Below are 26,686 nucleotides of genomic sequence, written 5' to 3' on the forward strand. Positions count from 1 at the left end.
TTTTTTTTTTACTAAGACTATGGTATCTAAGTTGTAGCAGGGACCACTCCTAGTGCTTTCTTGAGCACTGGGGAGTCTTTGTTCATCAGCAGAGCAGAGGGAAGCATTTAAGCCCTGTATTATCCAGGAAAGGTATAGAAAATGAGTATTCTGCACTAAATTATGAAGTATTGATATACAGAGAATCAAAATACCAGTGATCTTACAGAAGGCAGAAATGCTCAAAACTCTGCATTCCAGCTGTAAGAGCTCACCAAAACTCTCATGCAGCAGGGAAATATTTTTAAAAACATTTCTTGGCTTCTTGCCCTTCAGTAGAAGGAAATTTGCATTTTTACAGCATTTCTGCCTGTTAGCACTAAAATATTTGAATGGGCTTTTCAGCTGGGCAAGGAGGATTTAGAGATGGTCAATGGACTATTACGGCAGGTTGCTGAGGGGGGCTGGAAATGAATAAAGGTCGATGAGTCAAGAGAAGGCAGTTGACCTGACTAGACTTTGCACTCCAGGGAATATTCTGTGGATCAATTTCATCTTTATTAAAAGACACCATGTGATTTCATGACCAATAGGCTCTGTGCAGCAAGGAACATTAAAATCCCTATCATTGCTTGAGCTTAATAATGGGAAGTAACTTTTTCAGAAGTGTATAAAAGAGAAAGCATTACCGATTTCAACGTTACCTCCCATATTCTAAATATAGATGCAAATTGTTTTTTAAATGTAGAAATACTGGATCCAATAAACTCCACGAGCTCCACTGGTGGAAGCTGGCAGAACCCTGACATTAGCAGGAAGCCTACTTTGGAGGAGGCTGCAAAAATGCAAGCTGCCTGCAACTGCTATTCCATCAGGGGACAGGAGATAGTTGCACAACCTACAAAGTAAGCAGGGCTAGCCACCCAGGGATGAAGAGATGTCAGGAAGCCTGGGAGATGTTCTGCACATCTCCCAGAAAGAGTGCCTCAAAGGGCGGGGGGGGGGAGCTGCCGCAGGGCTCCCCACCCCAGCTCACCTCTGCTACACCCCCTCCCCGAGCACGCCGCCCCCGCCGGCAATGACAATAATTGCATGGAGCGGCCTCTGTGCTGGGAGAGGGAGTCTGAGCCGCACGTGTCAGCACAATGCCGGCAGCCCAGCCCAGGAACGATGTAAAAAAAAATTGGGGGCACCGCTTTTTGGCGCCCCCAAATCTTGGCACTCTAGGCAACTGCCTAGTTTGCCTTAATGGTAGCACCGGCCTTGCCTGCCTCGAGTAAATTAAGCCCCAGGATTAAAGCAAAAGGCAAGAAGAAGGAAACATGGATCCCACTCCTCTGCTTAGAGCAGAGGGACAGCTATCCCTCCTCACCTTGTCTCCACTAAACAAAGTTTCCCCATATCTCCCCCGCTCCTGGGCTGGGGAAGGGTGAGCTGCACTTCCTGTTTCAACCTGCTTGAACCACTGATCAAATCCACTAACTGCAGTCAAGCAAAGAACCATTATTAGAAATGTAACAGCGTAAGTTCTATGACCCCCAAGTTTATGTCAAAGATAACATCCTTTAGGCACAGTTATCTGATAAGCCATCATAAGATGCATTCTCCTCTCAGTAACACCTGTACACATACAGTAAAGTAAATGAGCCAAATTCTGCTTTCAGTTACACTGATGTAAATTGATTTCAATTGAGTTATTCCAGATTTGCATGACTGTAAACAGTGGCATTAGCATTACCTCTTGAGTGTAAGAGAAGATAATTTAGCCTGGAAGTTCTGAAAAAAATGCCATATTTTATACCCCTAACAGCCATTGATTAAACATGACCCAGAAAAGCCTTCATGTGAAATCCTAAATGAAATACAAGTGTGCTGCTGGAGCGAACAAAGTCATAAACAGAAGAAAGGGAAGGTGGGGAGAGAGAGCGAGAACAAGGATAGAGAAGTGTATCAAAGAAGAAGGGAAGAAAATAAATGAAAAGGAAAAAGGGAAAAGAGAGCAATCAAAAGACTCCATCTTCTTGCAAAATCTCATTAGAGCATCCAGGCCAAGAGAGAATTAAGGCCAAAGAGCAGTAACATTGCCTCTAAAAACACCCAGGGAGGTGATTGCCTCATCCCACACATAATGTATTGTATAACTTGTTCAAGCCTGATCCTGCCTTTCTGAGAATTCTTGGGCTTATTACCTTGCAAAAGGAAAACCTGCACAGAGTAAGAGCCAAATCTACTTCATGTGCTGGGGGTGGGGTGGGGGGTTAGAGAGGGCTGTTCGACCATGCATCCCCGCTGCAATCCCCAGAATCAGATGCAGGGCTCTATGTAAATTTGAGCAGGGTTCAGGGTGTGTTTTGTTTGTTTGTTTTGCATTGGTGGTTAAACTTGGGAGGGATGAGGCAGGGAGTTATGTAGACTTTAGGAAAGAATGATTTCCAAAAAGCTAGGATGTCTGCCTGCAACATATAACAGCTAGAACAAAATCTCTCAGAAATCCCTCAAATTTACACAAAACCCCATGGTTACAGAGTTAGTTGTGCAGCTGTACTGAACCAGCATAAATACAGATACATCACATCTCCAGCTTTGGATGCCCATCAGAAATAACTCTAATCCCTACATTCTTTTCAGAGTTACTCCGTTCCAGGATAAGGGCCCCCATCAGATAACTGTGACTTACATACCCTGTTCCTAGATGCATGAGCGTGCATCTGTTTGTACTGGGAAAGCTAGAAAACAGGAGGGTGAAGTGCGGAAGGCTAAAACACTGGACTGGGACTCAATGCAGTCAGCAGATTCTGACCCTTGCTATGTAAGAGAAGCATTATACTTTTGTAATCCTCAGGCCATATCATGGGAGATGGGACTGGAATCAGTAAATAAAGATTAGCTTTTTCCTGGCCCTCCTGTAACAAAGGTGATACACATGGTTCCAGAAAAAAAAAAAAGAAAAGAAAACCACCCTAATCTTTACCAAAAAAGAAACGACCTTAATCCCTGTGTCTGAAGGGTATTTGGTAGTGGAAAGAATGGTCCCACCCCATGAAGTTTAGAAACAATGATCTAATCATTCATCTTCTGGGGATGCCATACTCCCTTACAGTGATAGGTGCTCAGATATTACATTAAAAGGTGAGAAGGCTGGATTAAATTAGACATTGAGAAATCTACTTTTGGGTACATACTGGCAAAGTCCCAAATGGCTATTCAGAGTGAAAACTCCATGGAACATATTTTTATGCTCAGTTCTCCAGATCATGCTATGAGATTTTAATAAAACCAAGAAAGATGAGGCAACAAAGATAAATGAGGCTTCAGCTGGAAAACAAACAAAATCTTTTCAGTTGATTAAACTTAATCTATGAGGTATACCTGATACTCTGTTTATTAAATCAAATGCAAAGTGCTAATGTAACGTCCTCTGGGCCACTGACATAGTGTTTGGGCTTATTTGTTTCTGTCTGTCTATCTAGAGGTGTATAATACACCTAATCATGGTGATTTCTGGGCATTGTTTCAATCAGGATTTAAAAAAAAAAAAAAAAAAGTCCATGTCTACTGATCTTAGTTTTCTATTTACAAATTCTATATTTTGAGCCAAATTAAAATATTAGTTTCAAAATTCACCAATTTATTTATCAATGGGACTATCAAGCTATTAAAAATTAATCTCAATTAATGGTGTGATTAATCGTGCTTTTAAAAAATAATAGAATACAATTTATTTAAATATTTTTGGAGGTTTCCTACATTTTCAAATATATTGATTTCAATTACAACACAAAATACTAAGTGTACAATGCTCACTTCTCTTTATTTATGATTACAAATATTTGCACTGTAAAAAAACAACAGAAATAGTATTTTTCAGTTCACCTAATACAAGTACTGTAGTGCAATCTCTTTATCATGAAATGCAACTTACAAATGTAGAATTTTTTTTAACATAACTGCACTCAAAAACAAAACAATGTAAAACTTTAGAGCCTCAGTCCTACTTCTTGTTCAACCAATCACTAAGACAAACAAGTTTGTTTACTTTTGCAGGAGATAATGCTGCCCGCTTCTTGTTTACAATGTCACCTGAAAGTGAGAAGAGGCGTTCGGATGGCACTGTTGTAGCCAGAGTCGCAAGATATTTACGTGCCAGATGCGCTAAAGACTCATATGAACCTTCATGCTTCAACCACCATACCAGAAGACATGTGTCCATGCTGATGATGGGTTCTGCTCGATAAAGATCCAAAGCAGTGCAGACTGACACATGTTCATTTTCATCATCTGAGTCAGATTCCACCAGCAGAAGGTTGATTTTCTTTTTAGGTGGTTCAGGTTCTGTAGTTTCCGCATCGGAGTGTTACTCTTTTAAGACTTCTGAAAGCATGCTCCACACCTCGTCCCTCTCAGATTTTGGAAGGCACTTCAGATTCTTAAACCTTGGGTCGAGTGCTGTAGCTATCTTTAGAAATCTCACATTGGTACCTTCTTTGCGTTTGGTCAGATCTGCAGTTTAAGTGTTCTTAAAATGAACATGTGCTGAGTCATCATCCGAGACACTATAACATGAAATATATGGCAGAATGCGAGTAAAACAGAGGAGACATACATTCTCCTACAAAGAGTTCAGTCACAAATTAAATTAACACATTTTTTTAATGAGTGTCATCAGAATGGAAGCATGTCCTCTGTAATGGTGGCAGAAGCATGAAGGTGCATATGAATGTTTAGCATATCTGGCACATAAATACTGTGCAATGCCCACTACAAAAGTGCCATGTGAATGCTTGTATGAGGTGAATTGAAAAATACTACTTCTTTTGTTTATTTTTACAGTGCAAATATTTGTAATCAAAAATAATAATATAAAGTGAGCACTGTACACTTTGTATTCTGTGTTGTAATTGAAATCAATATATTTGAAAATGTAGAAAAACATCCAAAATATTTAATAAATTTAAATTGGTATTCTATTGTTTAACAGTGCAATTAAAACGGTGATTAATCGAGATAATTTTTTTTTAGTTAATCATGTGAATTAACTGCGATTAATCGAGAGCCCTACTTATAAACATTATTAGAATATTTTTCTAGGTACAGAAATATACAGCATTTTCCCACTGGAGGGTCAGCATTTGCCAACAGGTACCACAGAGTGGCACCTAGTGGTATGCCATATATAATATGGAAGTTAAATACCAACTGGTATCTATTGACAATTGCTTCCTTTCTAATGGTGGCCCTGGAACATAAGGACACTTCAATCTCAGACAGTGTACTTGAGTGCCAATGGGGGTAAAAGTCAATGGTGCCTTTTTTTTTTTTTTTTTTTTTTTGTCCATGCCATATCTTTTGTCTGGGCTTCTTCTGACAGCTCTTGATGCCACTGTTTCAGCTTTCTTGTTTTTAAGTGTAAGTGTTCTATTCCTCCATTGAATGTACAAAGCATTTGAGGCTTGATCTCCTGGAGGCAACATTATCTATGTTTATATGGGACTGATAGCCTAGAACTCATGAGTTACAACCTTGGGTTTGCCAGGGACTCACTGTAAAGCCTTGGACAAGTCACCTCTGAACCAAGTTGTGTGTGCCCAGCACCGCTGAAAATCAGTCCTTCAGGCACACTCTCAGTTTCCCCATCTGTAAAACTGACATAGTAATCTTAACATACCTATCTCACCGGGTATTTGAGAAGATTCATCAGTGTTCATAAAGCTCCACGTAAGTGGTATTATTACGTAAATAGGAAAACTGATACTTCATTAGTTGTTTTCATTTTATTTCTACATTTCACTGGTGCTCAGATAAGCCCACAAAGAACTTTTTTAGTGAGGACTAAATGTTGCTGAGAAATACAGTATCAAGACAGTGAGAGGAAAATTAGTTGATTTTTTTTTAAAAACTGGGAAATAGTAATGTATTTTTCTGTCATCTCATATGGGCTATTTTATATGTTTATGATCTTTTGCCATAGCATGTTATGTGAAAAAAAATGTATTAGCTGAATATATGTAATAAATAAAGTTAATATTAATGGAATAAATGGTCAGATAGCAGTACAATGAGAAATGTGACTATTGTTGTCATCATGCTGTAGTAAGATGAGACCCTGAAACATAAAAGCTTGTATCAGAGGCCCAGTATGAGGCCTGAGGTCTGAACTAGAGTAATAGTCAAGACATTGTTAAGCAAAGCTAGGCTGTGAGCCAGAGGCAGGTCCCACTCACAGAAGTTGGCAAGAAGAGGGCTGCTAGAAGCATGTATTAAATATATAAGCACTAATAAGATGAACATGTGTCAGAGCGGCACCAGAACAGCTGGGTACGAACACATCCCACACAGATAACAAGGAACAGGCAGATCCAGCCTAAAGACAGTAGAAAAGGACAATATAATAGATAGACAATGATGAATAGACAGTATGATGGATAGAGAATATGATGGATAGATTTGTTCGAACCAACCTGTGAGAAAGCAACCAACCAACGCGTGAGAAAGGCAACCCCCTAATAGAGGGGATGTACCTCAGTACGTTTAATGATGTGCACCCTGTTTGTACCTGTGTATAAGAATGCATCCCTGAGTGGACATCTTTGTCCGGCCTAGGGGGCAGTGGAAAGTCTCACCACTGACTGAGCTGTGTCCATTGTCAGGGAGCACATATGTACTAGCAGACCCGTCGATATCTAATCCGGTGAGCTAGAGACTGTGTTTCTTTTCAACAATAAACCTGGCCGGGTGCCTTCGTACCTTACTAGAGTCTGTGGTCGTTGGGGGTTCTCTCAGGGTCTGCTGTGTCAGTGATCTGCAGAGCCGGGGCAGCACACAGAGGGAACATACGCACGCAGCCGACTGTTATCAGCATTGGATAGAGCAGAGCACCACACCGGTAGCGTCTGACAACACATGCCATCAGCCTATGTTCTCATTTATTTTTCTTTCAATTTATTAATGCATCTTTTCTTGATCTATGTATCTTTCAATCATTTACTTTTGTTTCTTGATGCAGTTTGTGTAGGAGCTCTGATACATGGCTGTATTTGCTATCAGTCATTGTCAAGAAGAAAAATAATATTTTTTGTTCTTGAAATCCACACATTTTTGTATTATTATTACTATTAACGAAAAGAGAGACTTTGCAATAAGAAACCCTCCACCCCCAACCCCACACAGAACAGGATCAAAGGGGCCACTATATGCTGCTAACATTTATACAATCCAGCAATCCCTTAAATTTAATGCCCTTCATGCAGAGACCAAACAAGATACTTTGTAAAACAATCAAGGAAAATTCAAAGGTAAAAAGCTCTGACAGCAGCTATTTGCAAGCTGCATTGCTGATTCAGCAGACGTACTGTAGCTAAAGATGGTAATAAAAATCCACAAATGAAAGGAATAATGTACTCTCAAAGCATCTATTCCCCAAAGATATAGGCCATACTCAAATTACGGAAACACAGCGTTATGGAAATTCTCCAATATGCCCTAAGAGTGCTAACATAGATGCCCATAAGAGTGCTGATACCTACAGGAGTTAATATCTATAATGATGCTTTTCATAAAATTATGATTAATTAAGGCAAGTCTATGTTGATTTAGATGCCATTAAGAATTGAGAGGGAGAGGAGAGAATCAATGGGTCAAACTCTGGACAATGCAGGGACAGTGATATGATCACCCCTAAAGGGTTGCACATAATCTATATGCTGCAAAGGCATCATTAATATTCCTATTATTGGCCCAGATTTTAGCCCCAAGCAGTTGGGCAGTAATATTCTTTCAGAGTCTATTAAATAGTGTTAACTGAGATACTAATAACTGCTCTATACAGTGAAACCTGTAAAATATCTTTTAACAGGGAACCTCCTGACTTTAGAGACAGTGCCAAAAATATCCTCAAATGTACCGAATACAGTTCTACTCTGCCTTTATTAGGCATTCACCTCTGTTATGGAACTGATTTTTCTATCTACCTTAGGTATCTGTATGGCCCACATCAGTGCAATTTATGCTCATATGACCCCCATTAAACAGTACTTACTTCCCTATCATCCCCATTTTACAGATGAAAAAATGAGGTACAAGGAGACTAAGGACAGAAGAGACCACTGTGATCATCTAGTGTGACTCCTTTCTATCACACACCATAGAACTTCTCTGAATTAATTCCTGTTCGAACTAGACCATATCTTTTAGAAAAAATCCAATTGTGATTGAAAGATTTCCAGTGATGGAGAATCGACCACAACTCCTGGTAAATTGCTCCACTAGTTAATTACCCTCACTGTTAAAAACGTGTGCCTTATTTCTAGTCTGAATTTGTCTAGCTTCAACCTCCAGCCATGGGATCATGATATAGCTTTGTCTGCTAGATTGAAGAGCCCATTATCAAGTTCTCATTTCCCATGAAGGTACTTATAGACTGTGATCAAGTCACCCCTTAACCTTCTCTTTATTAAGCTAACCAGATAGACTCAAAGAGCTCAGTCACTATAAGGCATGTTTTTCCAATCCTTTAACCATTCTTGTGGCTCTTCTCCAAACCCTCTCCAGTTTATCAACATCTTTCTTGGATACATTATTCCAAGGTCACACACGGAGTTTGTGGCCAAGCAGGGACTTGAATCTGGGTCTCCCAAGTCTCCAGCTAGTACCCTAAATGTTAGCTATTCATGTTCACTGAGTTTTGTCATTCTTTTTAGTGATTACATAAAAGGCAGAGTTCACTGTATATATAAACAGCACTGATTTGTGTAAAATGAGTCTTCAAAAATCTTTAAATTGTTCATATTTATAGATAATACATTCTGATTTAGCTATTATAATAAATAACTTTACATTTAAACTTTTGGCAAGTATTTGAGCACGTTTCATATGTCTAAGCTATTAGTTTTCAAATATTTTTCTCCAGTACTCAAACAGTAAAAACAAACCTATCATTTTAGACATTGACTCAAGTCAAACAGCAAGAGGAGATACCCACCAAGTGACAAAGAATATTGTAAAGCAATTCTAAACAGTGAGTATAAAGAATGATGCTGAGTGATCGATCAAGATAGATGAGCTACATGATAGATGAGTTTAGCTACATTCCAGCCAGAGTTTACTCAAACTGACAAGAGAGCTCCAAGTATCATCTGTGCTCCTATATGAATGCAGTGTATTCATCCTGAGAGTTGCAAGGGTTAAAGAGATCTTGCTCTTTTCCCTAGAAGTCCAAGCTAGTGCCATTTAACATCCATCACACAGCCAGCCTCGGAGGCAAGGTAAGTTCTCCCCTTCTTCTTGGAGGCCAGTCAAATCACCAATGGACCTGTGAAGAACCATTTCAGTACTATGTGCAGAAATGAAACCAACTTTTACACTAATCGGAGATGATGTTGTCATAAAGATAAGATTTGCCACTCCAAGCATCTCAGGAAAGCACATGTCATTAGACAGAGGAAAAAAAGAGGTGGTCACCAGATAGGAAATTCTAGCTAGCAAACACCAAGATATTTTTAAAGTCAGGATGACAGGAAGAGATTTCATTTGGGGGGAAAAATGGCTCCAGATGAAATGGAAAAACAACAGTTTTGGTAATATAGTGGACCAAGACTTCTAAATCGTCTTTTTTTCACAGATAAGACAAGAAGGGATCAGTGGTGTCAGGGCGTGGTTGAATGTAGCAACTAAATTTATCTTTAATTAACAAAAGTATTAGTTTAAAATGCTTTAAGGGGGTGGGGGCTAAGAGTTTTAACCGTTCAAGATGGCAGACCCAGATTATTCCTTTAAGGGACAGCCCCCTGGTGAGGGTAGTGCCCGGGCTAGACTAAACATTGCATCCTAGATATGTAGGGCTGGAAGGAACCTTTAGAGATCATCGAATCAAGCCCCTGCACTGGCAGGAACAGGTAATCCTAGACCATTCCTGACAGGTGTTTGTCTAACCTGTTCTTAAAAACCTCCAGTGATGGGGATCCCACAACCTCCCTTGGAAGCCTATTCCAGAGTTTATCCATCCTTACAATTAGAAAGTGTTTCCTAACATCTCACCTGAATCTTTCTTGCTGCATATTATATCCATTAGCTCTTGTCCTACCTTCAGTGAACAATTGAGAACAGTTGATCACTATATCCTCTTTACAGGAGCCTCTCTCATATTTGAAGAAATATCAGGTCCTCCCTCAGTTTTTTTTCCCAAGGATAAACATATCCAGTTTATTTAGCCTTCCCTCATAGGTCAGATTCTCTAAATCTTTTATCATTTTTGTTGCTCTCCTCTGGACTCGCTCCAATTTGTACACATCTTTCTTAAAATGGATGCAGTACTCTATCTGAGGCCTCACCAGTGAGGGGTAGAGTGGGACAATTATGTCCCATGTCTTACATACAACACTTCTGTTAATACAACCCAGAGTACTAACCATTTTTGCAGTTGCATCATACTGTTGCCTTGTTTAATTTGTGATCCGCTATAACCCCTAGGTCGTTTTCAGCAATATTACGCCTAGCCAGGTATTCTCCATTTTGCATTTGATTTTTCCTTCCTAAGTACTTTGTGCTGGTCTTTAATGCTTACAGCCTTGGCACCTGGAGTCAGGGAATTACATCAGATTCCACACTTTAATTTAAGGGGAGAAAAGAAATTTCCTAGTGCTCATAGCTGCAAAGAAAAGCTTGAAAATGTGACCTGGGTGTAACCGAAGCAGAAATATCTGTAGACAGCCTCACACAACACCTCTGAGAGGGGCTAACTGCCCCATGCATCTCAATGGAGTGTTAACTCCAAGACCCCCAGCAGAGGGATGTGTGTGTGGCAGGAAGATAAGGGTACAGTGGATCCAGCTCACCCAACCAAGCAGATACATGTTCCAGGATTTATCCCATCACTCATAGAAGTCCCCCTGCCACCATTCTTGCTCTCCAATGGAGAGGGGATCTCTGCTGCTACTCATGGAGTAGATGTGTCTTCTTCTCGCATTTGCGGTGCTTGCCAAACCACCCGACAGCAGCTTCATCAGCAGATTGAAGGGCCCTAAGGCCACCATGAAGTCTGGTTAGTTGACATTCATCGACAACATGTGCCATTGACTGACAGATACCACACTGACAAAGTGGGCCATCACACAGACCCCTTGGGTAGAAGTTCAGAACCTTTTCAGCAGAGTCCAAAGGTGATATGGCAAGTCAAATCCTGGTGGCTGAACCAACAGATCAGCGACAAGGAAACCATTCCAAACATCTTTAGCCAGCCACTCATCACGCCATAGAGTTGCTGCTGACAGATTCCGATCTGGCAGTTGAGACCACAATAGGTGCCTCGACGTAAGTCGTGCTCTGGGGTGACTGAAAGTGTCCAGGTACAGTGGGAGACCTGGATTGGCACGTAACTTTTCCATCAGTCTGGTTGTAGACTCCCTGTGATGAATGTGTTGCTCAGATCTGGTAGCCAATAGAGCAGGAGTGGGATGGAGGATGCTTGCGATGATGATCATGGTTGAGTTCAATTCAACATTGACCAATTTAGTGTGAGGAATTGCACTGAGGAATAGCACAGCACCAGAGCTGATGTGCGAAGTATCTGTGCGCCTGCGCCCCTTGTCAAACCAGCTAATTTGCTGATTAGATTATTCCTAGTTCTGACTTTGGCAGCAGTCTTTGGGAGGGGGAGGGGGGAGGGCGCCATAACACTGCTTCTACTCCTTTGGGAAGGCAGCCCCTTGGCACCACCCTCCAAGTGGTGAGTGAGCCAGTCACAGGAGGCCCTGTGTCATCATGAGCCTAGGGCCTGGGATTGTCTTCATCCAACTCTGCTTAGTTTAGGAGCACACTGCTCAAGGGGGAATGCCAGGAAGCATTATGGGATTAGACACAGCCTAGCCCTACATTTAACTCAGAGCTCATTATATGAGCAATAAACAAGGCTAAATCTAAACTATGACAAGTGCCTCTTTGATTCATTGCTCTGAGGGTGGAGAAGTGATTAAAATAAATGGTGTCATTGGCACAGATGGTGCCTCGAATCATAGGCAAAGAACAAGCCTTGGTTGAACAATCAAAGAACCTAGGAGTAGAGCAAAAATTCAAAGATTCTAATCAAAATTTTAACTGCAACTAATGTCATTTCCTTAGAGAACAATACTGAAGATTTATCTAGGAAGTTTAATATGGACAAGTGGGTCACTGGCCACAAAGCAGGATAAAAAGACCCCCATAAACTGAACACGTTGATCTACAAAGAGATAGGGACCTGCTTTCTCAAGGTGACAAGATTTCCCCTGACCAGAGTCCATAAACGCAGAGCAGAGAATGTGAACCAAATACAGTTTTAACCCTTCAGCCAGGTGGAGTCAGCTGCAACAAGGGCTGGGTTTAATACAACCCAAAACTGGCTTGAGCCCCCACCCAGTAATCTGGGAAAATTAAACACCACCCCTGGGCACCTCTAAGGGGCAATACTTCCCCACTCGCATGCACTGAGTCTGTGCGTAGCAGAGAAAAACTTAATAAAAAGAGGAAAGGAACCTGGCATTAATTTGGGAACACACCACAACCATGATTTGAACACATCTGACCATGAGCAAAACTCCCACCCCAGAGTACATTGGGCAGTATCCTTTGCCTCCGTTTCTCACCTTGCGATGTGAAAGTCCAACAAACAAATGTCCCTTTAACACACCACACTCCATTCACAGCTGCTGTCCTTGGTCAGTGAAGACTACCCTCCAGGGTAGATTGGCAGAGGCCCTGGAGGTTTTTCGCCTTCCTCCGCAGCATAGGGCAGGAGTCGCAGGCTGGAAGATTCTGTTGTGGGTGGGTCAGCTTTTGTGGCCTGCATCATGCGGGAGGTCAGGCTAGATGACCATATTGGTCCCTTCTGACCTTAAAGTCTATGAGTCTAAGACTCAGAGCTCACAGGTGCATTCACGTGAGTTCACCTCCCACCCAGCAGGGCAGGGGGGAAGGAAAATCGAACAATGCCTCTACTGCTGCTACCGCAATTGGCTCATGGTTGCCGCCATTCACTCTGCGTGGCTGCATGCTGCCTCCGCTGCACCGGCATTCACTCTGCCACCGTTCACTCCACCATCCCGTTGTCTGCTCCATCACCAATGGCCCTGCGCGATCACCTCCTGCTGCCACCTGTCTCTGCAAGTCGGTCTCTCTTGAAGTTCCACCCAGCTCTCAGTGATTTCAGCAACTAGTGGGGGAACCTCACAGGCTGGGCAATCTCTTCCACAGAAACACTGTCCCGCAGCAGGTCAGTTGAGGATGACCCCCCTCAATCAGGACAGGCTAAGTATAGTTCTGTTGCCCTTTACTCACAGAAGGAGGAAAACAACATTTCATTACCCCTGTATTCAATACACTAAAGTGATTTGTAACCCCAAATCAGCCAAAATTGATCACTTGGGCAACATAGCTCTGTCTGCTCATACCTAGGCAGAGTAGGTATAAATATAGTCTGGTCCTGATGTCTTTTCCCCTCAGCTTACCACTAGCTGTCAGGGGAGAGCTCATTCAAATCTTGCTTACACTTTTTTTTTTTTTTTTTTAAACAGAGTCCCAAGAAAACAGCATGGAAATTTCCCTTTTGTCCCCAGCCAAGTGGTGTGTGCTGAATAATAAGAAAAACCTACACTTTGGAAGGCACTAAACCAGCACTTCATCTTAATAAACTCAAGGGGAGACCACTAGGTTCAGCAAGGACTCTGAGGATGACAGTGATTCATGAATTCAGAGAAAACTAATTAAGGCCCAATCTTGCTCCCATAATTGAACCAATGATAGTCTTTTTATTGACATTAATGGGAGTTGGATCAGGTCTTGAGTCAGGCACTTTGGTAAACTTTTTTACTTTTATTTTCTCCTTTTGCATAGGATTGGACTAGAAAAATGAAACCCCTATACCCTGAGTTTGATTATATGGCTAGAGAAGACACAGCAATGTACACTCTAAAGTCACAGGATTATCGTTAATATCAATAGCCATTCTGTTTTCATACATCTTAAAAATAAAAAAATGCAGCTGCTTGCTGCTCGACTCCTGCAAGGTTCTAAACCACCGCCACTGAGGAGCTGGGCATCTTCAACTCCCTTTGAGTACAAGAGGGGCTCGGGATGCTGACCAGCTTGCAGGAGGCACCCAGCTCTTTGCAGCATCCAAGCCATAGGACTCTTTTTGTTACTGGGGCAAAAATAAAGATGACGACAGGCCATAAGGGTAATCTTTAAAACAAGGAGTTCTACAACTCGTCCCCCAAAATGGGAGAAGGCATTTTTATGCTGATTGGCTTAAATGTATGGTAAACAGAAATCTTGAGTTGCTCTTTAACATGCATGTTTTCAAAATCATGAACACCCTGCTCTGTTTAGACAGTCTATTATTATGCCTGTCACATTTTGTTTGTTAAACTTAAAACCAATAAATACCCCCCCCCATGAAACTGGTAGAACTCATGCAGTGCTAGAGAAAATCTCATTCCCCTCCCCGTATCATCACAATCTATCGGCGATAGAACAGTTTTAAGACAAAGCCATGCAAGCAAGCACTACATTCTGCTTACTTAATGTCATAAAACCTTGCTTTAGTTTATATTAGAGAGGACAAACAAGTCATGGACTTCTATTTATCTTCTCAGAATACAAGAACAAGAGAACAATTAATCAAATTTAAAAACAATATATATTTTACTTTAGCTATGGAACTCACTATTCCAGGATATAATTGAATCCTAGAACCTAGCAGCATCCCAACAAAGATTCAGTGCATCCACAGGTACATTTGAAAGGATACAAACAATCTAAAGGATATATAAATACTCATGCAGTGATGGGCCCATCAATTTTCAAAGCCAGTGTGAGAAATGGCAGGAGGCTATCCTCTCCTTCCTAGACTATGGGCAGGTCTTCACTACGGGGGGCGTTGATTTAAGATACGCAAATTCAGCTACGTGAATAGCGTAGCTGAATTCGACGTATCGGAGCCGACTTACCCCCCTGTGAGGACGGCGGCAAAATCGACCTCCGCGGCTCCCAGTCGACGGCGCTTACTCCCACCTCCGCTGGTGGAGTAAGAGCGTCGATTCGAGGATCGATTGTTGCGTCCCGACGAGACGCGATAATTCGATCCCCGAGAGATCGATTTCTACCCGCCGATTCAGGCGGGTAGTGTAGACCTAGCCTATGTCTACACTGCCCTGCAGTTTGTACTACAGGGCTGTGAATGGCAGTGTACACCAGAGTGATCACTGTAACTCCCCCTTCTGGATGGTGTCGGTGTGAACTAAAAGGTTCCTAGTTTGCATTAATGTACTAATCTTCTTCAAACACAACACCATAGCAGAGAGGCGGTGGCAGCATGTGTGATGACTCAGGTTAGCTCCCTGAGTACAAACCAGCCTGACCGCTTAGGTACATGCTTGGGTGTCTAGCCTGAGCCATTGCCCATGCCACCGCAGCCATACTGCTATTTTTAGTGCACTAGCTCAAGCAGAGCTAGCACGTGTCTGTGTAGTAGCCACTCTGGGCAGCATTCTTCCATCTGCTGTGTAGACATATCCTAAAAAGCACTACCCCTGAGCACAAATACAGAGGCAAATTTCCTTCAAAACATACACACACCAAACCCCCACAAAAAGGCAGATTTCCAAAAATCACTTGCCTCCACCCATCACACACAGAGGCAAGCTCTCAAAACAAAGCAACCAAAAAATTCACCACTACACCCCTTCACCATGCCCTTAGAAACATGGGCAAAGGCTCCACATAGCTTATTTTCCACTGTATTTCTCTTTCACACTGCTGTACCTCCAGCTTACAAAGAGCTACTGAAGGGAGCAGTCAGCCACCTAAGCCAACTGCTGCTGGAGAGATAAAGTTGCCCCATGCCCTGCAGGAGCCCCAGCAGCCTGCAGCAGCCCACAGCAGCCTCTGTCACCAGTACAGAGGAGAAGATGAGGCATATTTAACAGATGATGCTGTAGGGACTGGATGGAGGTTTCTTGTGACACCTCAGTTTAGACAGTTGAGACACAAAGACCATTTTTTGCTATTATGATTTGCCTTTGTCTTTCCCCTGGATAATTTTACTGTAGAATTACCAGCCAGTTTCAGTAAGGCAGTAGTGTCTTGGCTAACAGCACATCACAAACTAACCAAGATTTATTAATAATGGTTCTGACATTAAAGAGTACTATCTTCAAATTACAATAATCTAATTTTATAGATGCACTGCTTAATGGACCCACAGCAAGATAGGCAGAGTTCCCAGACTGCTAAGCATCTCCTCTTAACCAGTTTCATCTGTCAGTGCCTCTCGACAATATTCCTATTTGTGTCTCTGGAGAAAAATTTGTAATCAAAAACAACACGCAAACTACAACAACCTTCTAACCTGATGTGACTGATTTTGTTAATGGACTTCTATTTTTCCACTCTCAAAAGTGCAAATTCATGTTATTAATTTCAATAAAAATGATTTAAAATGACAACTACATCTGTTTTGCTAAGCAAGGCATCCTGAAAGTTCATAAGGAAACAAGTACATCTCATTGGGCCAAATCCTAGAGGTTCTGAAAGCCCACATCTTCCACTGAAGTCAACAGGAATCGCGGGTGCTCAGCACCTCTTCAGAACAGGTCCAACCGAATTGAAAATAATCATTTTAATTATAAAGAGTATATCTGTGGCAGTGTGAGAGTCAGTGGAAGAGATTGGAAAAGAATGTCTTACATCTGGTTTAATACAGTTATACCTATCAATTGAGTTCAGCTGCAGCTCTTTTGTTAACTGTTCTGATCTAAACTTTGAAGCCAACAGCAGGGCATTTCTGATGACCCCAGAATCAGCTGGTTTTATTGGTTTGCCAGAGCCTGAGTTTATTGATCCTCAGATCAGGGTGCATGGCCTATCTGTTCATCGGGCCTTAGCCCAAATACAGCTTTCCATGCTCATGTCTACTGACTTCAGTGGTAGGGTTACCATACGTCTGGTTTTTCCCGGACATGTCCGGCTTTTCAGCAATCAAACCCCCGTCCGGGGGGAATTGCCAAAAAGCCGAACATGTCCGGGAAAAATACCGGCCGGGCACTTCCTCTCCCGCGGCTGCTCTGCTCCTCCCCTGACTCAGACTTCGGCTCTGTTTAAGAGCCAAGCTGCCCGAGCCAGCGCTACCGGCTTCGGGCAGCCCCCTTGCCTCCGGACCCTGCGCCGCCGGAGCAGAGCAGCTGGAGCCGGGGAGGAGAAGTGCCCGGCCGGCGGCTGGGGTCCGGAGGCAAGGGGGCTGCCCGAAGCCGGTAGCGCAGGCTCGGGCAGCTTGGCTCTTAAACAGAGCCGAAGTCTGAGTCCGGGGAGGAGCAGAGCAGCTGGAGCCGGGGAGGAGAAGTGCCCGGCCAGGGGCGCAGGGTCCGGAGGCATAGGGGCTGCCCGAAGCCCGAGCGCTACCGGCTTCATGGTTTGCCGGGCAGCCTCCAGACCCTGCGCCCCCGGCTGGGCGCTTCCCCTCCCGGGCTCCAGCTGCGCTGGGGAAGCGCCGGCCGGGGGCGCAGGGTCTGGAGGCTGCCCGGCAAACCGTAAAGCCGGTAGCGCTCGGGCAGCCCTTTTCGCGTGGCTGGGAGGGAGGAGGGGGAGTTAGGGCGGGGACTTTGGGGAAGGGGCGGGGAAAGGGCGGAGTTGGGGTGGGGCCGGGGGTGGGAAAGGGGGGGGGCAGGGCCCGTGGAGTGTCCTCTTTTTTTATTTTTTAAATATGGTAACCCTATTCAGTGGGAGATACAGGCTCTCAGCATCTCTTGGATTTGGCCCAACAAGAAGTGCTTATTCTCTTAGCACTTTCAGAAAGCTGCACTTAGCAAAATGGATATACTTATTTTTGTAATTAACAGTGCCTGAAAACAGCTATTTTGGAGTTGGTTGGAGATGGTATTTTCAGTTTTTCCTCTTTATGATGCTGGTTGATAATTAATTTGGCAAGTGTCTCTTTTCTCTTAATTATTATCAGGATGTTTGTGTTTTTTAATCAACTGGTTTTTTTTAAAGATGCAAATGCATCCAGAGGCTTGAGAAATGGGCCATTTTAGAAGTATGGAAATTAAGGAACAATTAAATGAACTTCAATGTTTTAAAAATTAAACATATTTTTTAAAATATCACACATTAAACCTTTTCCAATTGCTAAACCAGCAGAATGGAAACTGGCTTGCAGCCCGTAACAATCTGACCCTATGTTGCTAGGGTCACGAATGACCTCACTTTCTGCAAGATCCCAGTCATCAGTGGGTGGCTCAAAGAATGCAAATAATAATATGCTCATATATATTTCACATTTCATTCAAAAATGCTTCTTTTGTGACCTTTTAATATGCTGGGCAAAATCTGTTCTGTTTTCCTTTAAAAATACCAAATTAATAGCATACTGCATCACTCCCTTGACATATGTTTGTTACACAGACTCCCAACAAGAATTCAAACAGCAGTGACGACTGAGACGATTTGGGGAAGGTACTCAATGTCTTTGCACAATAATAATGAAATGATTAACAGAAGACTGTTGTTGAAGGAAGCATCCTATATAGAGAATTTATATTCACAAATAGCCATTTTATGTAGGTTACATAGAAATGCTTTTTGCAGAAGAGATCTGATTAGTCTTCTTATTTATAAATGGTACAAAACATTCCTAAATGGGACTGGTAATATTCTGATCCCTCTCAGTAGCTATAAAAAGGAGATGAACACCAAGAAAACTGGGCAAAAATCTTTGTTTTCACTTTGCTGGGTTTTTATTTATTTATTTATTTATTGAATGAGTAGTTTGTTTGTTTTTTTTAAGACCAGAATTCTCTCGAGACGAATTATGCTAAAAATCTCAAAGTTGAAGATGACTTCCAAGAGAGACATAAGCCTTAAACAAAACTTTGAGATTTTCATCTGAGCAACAGCAGCATGTCCCCTACACAATCTCTAGGATGCTTGAGCTATTTAAAAGACAAACTTGAGTCAAAGAAAATACACAATCTTACACTGCCCATTAATTCCATCTAGAAAAGGGAGTTTTGGATTTTTCACCAATTTGCATCAGCACATCCTGCACATGTAAACTGCAGCTCCTGAATTTCAGCAAAAGTACTCAGACAGCTGAAATATAAGAATTCTTGCCTTACTTTTTCAAAGTGCTTACCCAACATACTAATGATATGCCATGGATCAGCAATTGATCTTGCACCACATTAGTTAAGTCTACAATATGTTAAATACATAAGGGAACCTAATTTCATCACATCCAGGAGAACTGGATCACAATCTATGTTAGCAGGTGGTCAGCACTTTAGATACTGTAGTGACAGATGCTATTAGAAATACCTTGGGCAAATTATACAGACAGCATCAGTGCATTTTCTGGGCCAAGTAATAGCAGTTAGATCATGCAGTGAAAGAAAGTCTGATTTCAATTTTATCACTGTAAATGCAGAGAAATCCCATTGACTTTAAACATATTAGGAGTCAATGGGTTTAAACTGGATTTATACCAGCAAAGATTAGAATCTGGCCCTCTGAGCAGGAAGGAAGGGAGGGTGGTATGTACCAATTAACACAGAATAGTACATAGATCAATATATTCACAAAGAGAGATTAAGCACAAAGTATATTTTTAGCACCATTTGTTTGAAAATACAACTGTGAAAAAACAAACAATCTAAATAATAATAATTCAGTTATTATTTATATCATGGCAGTGACCAGTCTGTGCTAGGCATTTCCAGAGAGACCTTGCCCCACAGATCTCACAACCCAAGACAGCAAAGAAAGGCAAATCTGGATATAAGAGGTAAAATATTCCCATGTTTTATTTGCCTATTTTTAAAATACATATTAATTATCCTCCCCTGGCTCTGTAGCTAGCCATTGTCAGTTGGCTAATTTCTATAGGCATCATGTTAGAAGTGGGTCTTGGGGTAGGAGTTTTGAAGAGGGGAAGGAAGTGTTCTTAAGAACCAAGAGGATGTTCCATGTGTAAGATGGGGTATGGAAGGAGGAGTGGAGACAGCTGTGGAAGAAGCAGATGATTATGGTTTGAAAATATTGGCATCAGTCACCGTGGAGAGGCACTGAGCAAGACAACCGAAGACAAAAGTGGATAAGTAGAGAGGGGATAGTTGTGAAGGGCCTTGATGGTGAGGACAAGAAGCATGAAATGGATGGGTTGGAAAATGGGGAGCCAATGGAGGGCTTCAGAGAGAGCTGTCTATCTAATCTAATCACCAGGTTGAAAGGAATTTGCAACTGGGCTGCACTTCAACAGAAGTCTGAGTGAGATCTGAAAACATCACAGCCACCACCCCCTCAACCACACTTGTTCTCATTATATGAGTCAGTTGTGCTTGGCGTGTATCACAAAGAACCATCTCAATTGCCCTCCCCAAAATCCTATGCACAGTGGTGTGGGTGTAATGAACAGCAATTGGTTACACTGAAGGCAACAGTGCTGCAAAAATGTTGTCGGTCTTGCTCAAAAGTGTCCAGGGGAGAGGGATATGCAGATCTAGCAGCTGTGTCCTATTCTCTGAACTTTCACAGGTATGGGCTCAGGTTGGCCAATGCACTGACTCTCAAAGCCAAGAGTCACATCTTCACAGCATAAAATTTAGCTTCCAGAAGAGTCTCCAAGAGAAGCAACATTAAAATAGTTACAGTCAACATAATGCAGATTGGTACACTGCAGAATTATGAGAAACTGACAATAATGTCAATGGCAAAACTGCAAAATGCCAATGATGATGACCAAAGAGAATAATCTATTTCAGAACAACATTATGGCTCTCTCATATTCATTCTGCCTGTGTATGAGAGGTAAGAGAAAGCTGCAGGAGTTCTTATTCTGCTTTATTTCATCAGAGTTAACAAACCAACCTTAATGTCATAGAATAAACAGCATAGCACACTGGGAATGTCTTTTTAATTAAGCATCATTATATAAACACATTGATGTCCTCGCCCGCCCCAAAAGAGAAGTTTTGTTTGTTACCTCTTACCGACAGTTATTTTGACAATTCTTTTCTGAGAGTCCATCCTCATCTTCTCCCATTATATCCACTGCAGAAAATATCAGTGCAACCAGAATCGCAAAGCAGCACACCAGTGCAAAGATCACAATGCATTTTTGCTGGGACTGAAAGAGAATAAGAAGATTAATATATATATATATATATATATTTTAAAAGTTTCATGGAGTGGGCATCGTTTAGTCAATGAACAGAGATTCTAACACTTTTCAGTAGGATCTAAAACCATTTTGAATGTACTCCTGACATAACTGTCAACATGAAACACATTTTGGGATGAAAATATTCTTTCAAAACCATCCTTTAGTATCATCTTCAAGTTTACATTAAATGTAGAAGTTATTGTTAAATAATTCATGTCGCAAACAACATTAGGATTATAGAACTAGTTTTCATTTATACCATGATGAATGTATTATCCAATAAAATAGCCATTCCTGCATTAATTAATTAATTCCATCCCATCTTCAGTACCACTAGGGCAGCTAGTTATCACACAATTGTGATGTTTGCACTCAACTTCTTCAAAGTAGTAAGCATTATCACCACAGTAGCAAACCACAGGCAGACCAGGGTCACAACGAGAAGGCTGCTTCCTGTCCTCCTGCTACCCCTTACAAACAAAGAAACCACAACTGACCATCCCCTCTGCACACATGTATCTAGGGTTACCATATTTAAAAAATAAAAAAAGAGGACACTCCACGGGCCCTGGCCCCGCCCCTTTCCCACCCCCGGCCCCGCCCCTTTCCCACCCCCGGCCCCGCCCCAACTCCGCCCTTTCCCCGCCCCTTCCCCAAAGTCCCCGCCCTAACTCCCCCTCCTCCCTCCCAGCCACGCGAAAAGGGCTGCCCGAGCGCTACCGGCTTTACGGTTTGCCGGGCAGCCTCCAGACCCTGCGTCCCCGGCCGGCGCTTCCCCAGCGCAGCTGGAGCCCGGGAGGGGAAGCGCCCAGCCGGGGGCGCAGGGTCTGGAGGCTGCCCGGCAAACCATGAAGCCGGTAGCGCTCGGGCTTCGGGCAGCCCCTATGCCTCCGGACCCTGCGCCCCCGGCCGGGCACTTCTCCTCCCCGGCTCCAGCTGCTCTGCTCCTCCCCGGACTCAGACTTCGGCTCTGTTTAAGAGCCAAGCTGCCCGAGCCAGCGCTACCGGCTTCGGGCAGCCCCCCCCGTGCCTCTGGACCCCAGCCGCCGGCCGGGCACTTCTCCTCCCCGGCTCCAGCTGCTCTGCTCCGGCGGCGCAGGGTCCGGAGGCAAGGGGGCTGCCCGAAGCCAGTAGCGCTGGCTCGGGCAGCTTGGCTCTTAAACAGAGCCGAAGTCTGAGTCAGGGGAGGAGCAGAGCTGCCGCAGGAGAGGAAGTGCCCGGCCGGTATTTTTCCCGGACATGTTCGGCTTTTTGGCAATTCCCCCCGGACGGGGGTTTGATTGCTGAAAAGCCGGACATGTCCGGGAAAAACCGGACGTATGGTAACCCTACATGTATCCCTTGTCTCACCCTCCACTCCATTAATCAAGCTTTGCCCTTAACAAGGGCCACCACAGAAAACTCTCTGGACAAAAGGACAGCATAACAGCTAAAAACTGGGAATTTGTAGAACTGGAGCCTCAGTCCCTTCAAGGAACCTGGGACCCACCTGTTTCACACCCTCCCAAATCCTAACTATCATGGAGATCTGGCAAATCTCATCAAAGAACACTGTCATAGGAACACTCCTACAACTAGGCACCTAGGATCAATCCCACTATCAGCACCTACACCCAAAACAGAGGAGCTATAGCCAACAGCCTCAAGCTTCAGTAGATGAATGGCAACTAAACTAGCACTAACTGTGATCTGATTTCAGAGGAGAGGCCTGATCTTGCCTGCATTGCCTAGATCCAATTTAACACCAGCTGTACCCTATTTTAGCCCAGCAAGCCCCTACAAGCTAATCAAAACATGAAGGATCCCAGAACAAAACAAAGAAGGGAGGCAGAATATCTACCCTGTTCCCCTCCAGTCTCAGATGCAGAAGTAACTCCTCTCCTAACACATGAGATTAAGGCTCCTTCGCACATACACATCTCTCCTACAGTAGGGACCCAGAGTGCTAGTATAATAAGGCTGTTTGTGCACGTGCAGTGCTCTCTCTGATAGCAGAGCTCACTGCTGTCACAGGACTGTCCTCCTTCTTCACGTAAAATAAGACGGAGAAGATGAAGCCTGGCTGTAAAACTAACCCAGTGCAATGGTGCTTCAAAGAGGAGTGCAGTCCTCACCCTCACCCAATGTCTTTTCAAGTTGTTCAAGCTCAGCAATATTTAGTTTTATTTAAGTTTTCCTAAAATGCTTTTTAGAACTGCAGGCCAGATGTTCTAATCTACGCAGACCCCTGAGCCCACCGGGAGTCCTGCTGACTTCCGCAGGAGTCTGTGAGAGTATAGGTGTCTGCACTACCACACCTGTTTGCAGAATAAGTACCTTAAAAAGGAAAACAAGATAGCTTGTGTGAAGTGGTGATTAGAGTCCCCCCACCCATTTAGTTCTGTCTCTCTATGGCCAATCAGGCCCCTCCAGTCACTCTTATGACCCACTAATGGCTGCATCACATCATAGAAATGCAGGACTGGAAGGGAACTTGAGAGTTCATCTGGTCCAGCCCCCTGCACTGAGACAGGCCCATCTGAATCTAGACCAGCCCTGGCTGGTGTTTGTCCGACCTGTTCTGAATGCTCCAATCATGATCTCATCAGGAACACTGGGGGGCATGGATCAGCATTCACGTCACACTCCCCATCAGTACCCGGCCAAAGCCGAGTAAGTTAATGATCCAAACAGTGGACCTTATTGGGAGGTGAATCCCAGTCATGTGCCACTTCAGGCACGTTGCTCATACGCTAAGAAGATCAGGATCACTAGCATCCCATCAGCACCACAAAGAACACAGACTTACAAAAAACTAATTTACTAGTCACCATTTTGTTTGCCCTTTGCACTGCTCTTGGACAACAAAAATAGAATAGTCATCTTCTCTACTCAGTTCCATTTTTTGCTTCTCACGCACCAGCCCAATGTCTGGGTTACAAATAGTGTAGGGGATTGTTTAAATCCAGCCCCCCGTTTTGTTTCAGCTGGCACATGTATATAACAAAGAAAAGACAAATTCAAAGTCTATTAACTTTTTATCCCCCTTTTTAATTATGGGCTTGAATTATCTGACGGAGCCCTTTTAAGTGTGAAATTTGAGAGCAGGATTTTTAATGTCCTCAGAAAAGCCTGACAGCCATCTTGGAATTGCTCCCTCTGAGCCACAAGTTCCTGTGGCTTCTTCTGAAACTTCAAAGCTTAATATTTAAATTACAAATCCATATTTGAATAGATAGGTGTTCAAATAGGTGTTTATATTTGAAAATAAATCTTCAAAAGCAGCTACTGTGTGCGGCACAGCTCCATTGAAGGAAGAAATGTAAAACAGGCATCAGGTAAATCTCCGGAGCCTTTAATTGAAGCTTATAAATTTAACTGTCAACTACCAAAGCCCACACTCCAGGCAAAATGTTAATAGGCCGTTGTAATTAAAAAAAACCAACTTTACTGTTGGGAATCTGTTGCACCACCTCTCCTGCCTTGTGTGCAATTTTGAAATAAACTCTTAAAAGTGACGGCAGACTTCCCAAGAGGAGTGAATTCAAAAATTGAGGCCAAGAGCATATGCAAGGAGATCAGGGATCCCAAAATGAGGGATTCCATGGGAGCTAATGCTCAGCCATAGTTTATAGTGACCATGTTATGTGGACTGGACAGCTCAGCCCACCCTTCTCACCACACCAGTTTGCTTCATTTTTGATGTGGAGAGATTCAGCCTAAGGGCACAATGCTCGTTTAGTTTGAAAGCCCATTCTGCCTGTGGTGCTGCTATAGAAAATGCCAACAAATATGCTCATTATGACATGAACACATCCCTTCAATGAGTGTTACTGAGACTACTACCTCACAAAGGCTACCAAAGCCCCATCAGATGGCAACAAGATTTGGTCACTAGTGAACTGAATGACCTTGCCAGTAAAAGAATTTCTATGCCAATAGCAAATCCTTGAGACATCCAGCTCCAGGTGCTACTTATTTTACTCATTCAGAGCCTTAAATCAACGGGGCTCCTCACAGAGTATGGCAAGCTGGATCTGGCTGCCAATCCCATCTTTGAAAAGTATTCCTATATTTGTAAGCCTTTTTAAAACAATGAAACCCATTTTAATTAGGATACCTCACTTCCTGATATAAATGATATCTGCCAGCACAGTACCTTGGATTTATATATCTTTTCCATAAACTTCAGTTTTTCCAAGCTCTGTTCAGGCAAAAAAGAGAGAAAGAGAGAGAGAGAGAGAGAAACCCTAGGTCAGGGGTCGGCAACCTTTCAGAAGTGGTGTGCCGAGTCTTCACTTATTCACTTTAACTTAAGGTTTCGCGTGCCGGTAATACATTTTAACGTTTTTTAGAAGGTCTCTCTCTCTAAGTCTATATTATGTAACTAAACTATTGTTGTATGTAAAGTAAACAAGGTTTTCAAAATGTTTAAGACGCTTAATTTAAAATTAAATTAAAATGCTGATCTTATGCCGCCGGCCCACTCAGCCCGCAGCCGGCCTGGGGTTCCATTCACCTAGTTCGGCAGTGGGCTGAGCGGGGCCTGCAGGACCCCGGCTGGCAAGGGGCCAGCAACTGGAACCCCAGACCGGGGGTGCAGGTGGGAATGTGGGGGGTGGGTGCAGGAGCTCCCGTTTGGTGCTCAGGGTGGGGGTGGGGATGTGGGGGGTGCAAGTGTCAGGGCATAGGGTGGGGGGGGGCAGGGTATGTGTGGGGGTGCAGGAGTCAGAACGGGGGCTGGAGGTGTGTGAGGGGGTGCAGGGGTCACGGCAGAGGGTTGGGTGTGGGGGGGGGTTCATGGGTCAGGGCAGAGGGCTGGAGTGCTCGGCTCCTGGGGGTTCTCACAGCAGGGGGCTGGAGGGGATATGCCCCGTTCCCACCTCTTTCCCCTGGGCCCCGTCCCTACCTCTTCTCTGCTTCCTCCCCAGAGGAGCGAGCACACTGAGGCTCGGCTCCGCTCCGCTCCCCCGCCCCCTTGCAAGGGCGATCAGCTGATCGGCAGCAGGGAGAGGGAGTGGGAGGGGCAGAAAAGCACCACGCTGGGGGAAGAAGCGGGGGAGGAGGGAGCTTGGCTGCCGGCATGACCAAGCTTCTGCCTCCTGCCCCCGCAGGAGAAATCGGTGGGCAGGGGGGATGAGTGGGGCCAGGACCCCGGCAGGCAGCAGCGTGCCATCAAAAATCGGCTCGCGTGCCGTCTTTGGCACACGTGCCACAGGTTGCTGACCCCTGCCCTAAGTTTTCATGTCATTATCATGGTCACAGAGAATGCCCAGAGGAAAATGCATGTTAATTTTTTAATTTAATGAATGGAGATATCCTATCTCCTAGAACTGGAAGGGACCTTGAAAGGTTATCGAGTCCAGCCCCCTGCCTTCACTAGCAGGACCAAGTACTGATTTTGCCCCAGACCCCTAAGTGGCCCCCTCAAGGATTAAACTCATAACCCTGGGTTTAGAAGGTCAATGCTCAAACCACTGAGCTATCCCTCACACAGAAAGGGAGAGGGAGATCTTGGGAAAGGTCCCAAAATGCTAGGTTAGTTAA

At 43.6% G+C, this 26,686-nt stretch overlaps 1 protein-coding gene across 1 annotated transcript in view; it reads right to left on the reverse strand.

Moving 5' to 3' along the window:
• The window catches only part of PLD5 (phospholipase D family member 5), a 259,968-nt gene that overhangs the window by 142,740 nt on the left and 90,542 nt on the right, over positions 1-26,686 (reverse strand). Inside the window, exon 2 of the mRNA XM_065401866.1 lies at positions 20,988-21,124. Coding sequence (XP_065257938.1) covers positions 20,988-21,124 — 137 coding nt within the window. The remainder of the gene's footprint in view (positions 1-20,987; positions 21,125-26,686) is intronic.

The sequence above is a fragment of the Emys orbicularis genome, chromosome 3 (genome assembly GCF_028017835.1).
Source record: "Emys orbicularis isolate rEmyOrb1 chromosome 3, rEmyOrb1.hap1, whole genome shotgun sequence".
NCBI classification, from domain to species: Eukaryota; Metazoa; Chordata; order Testudines; family Emydidae; genus Emys; species Emys orbicularis.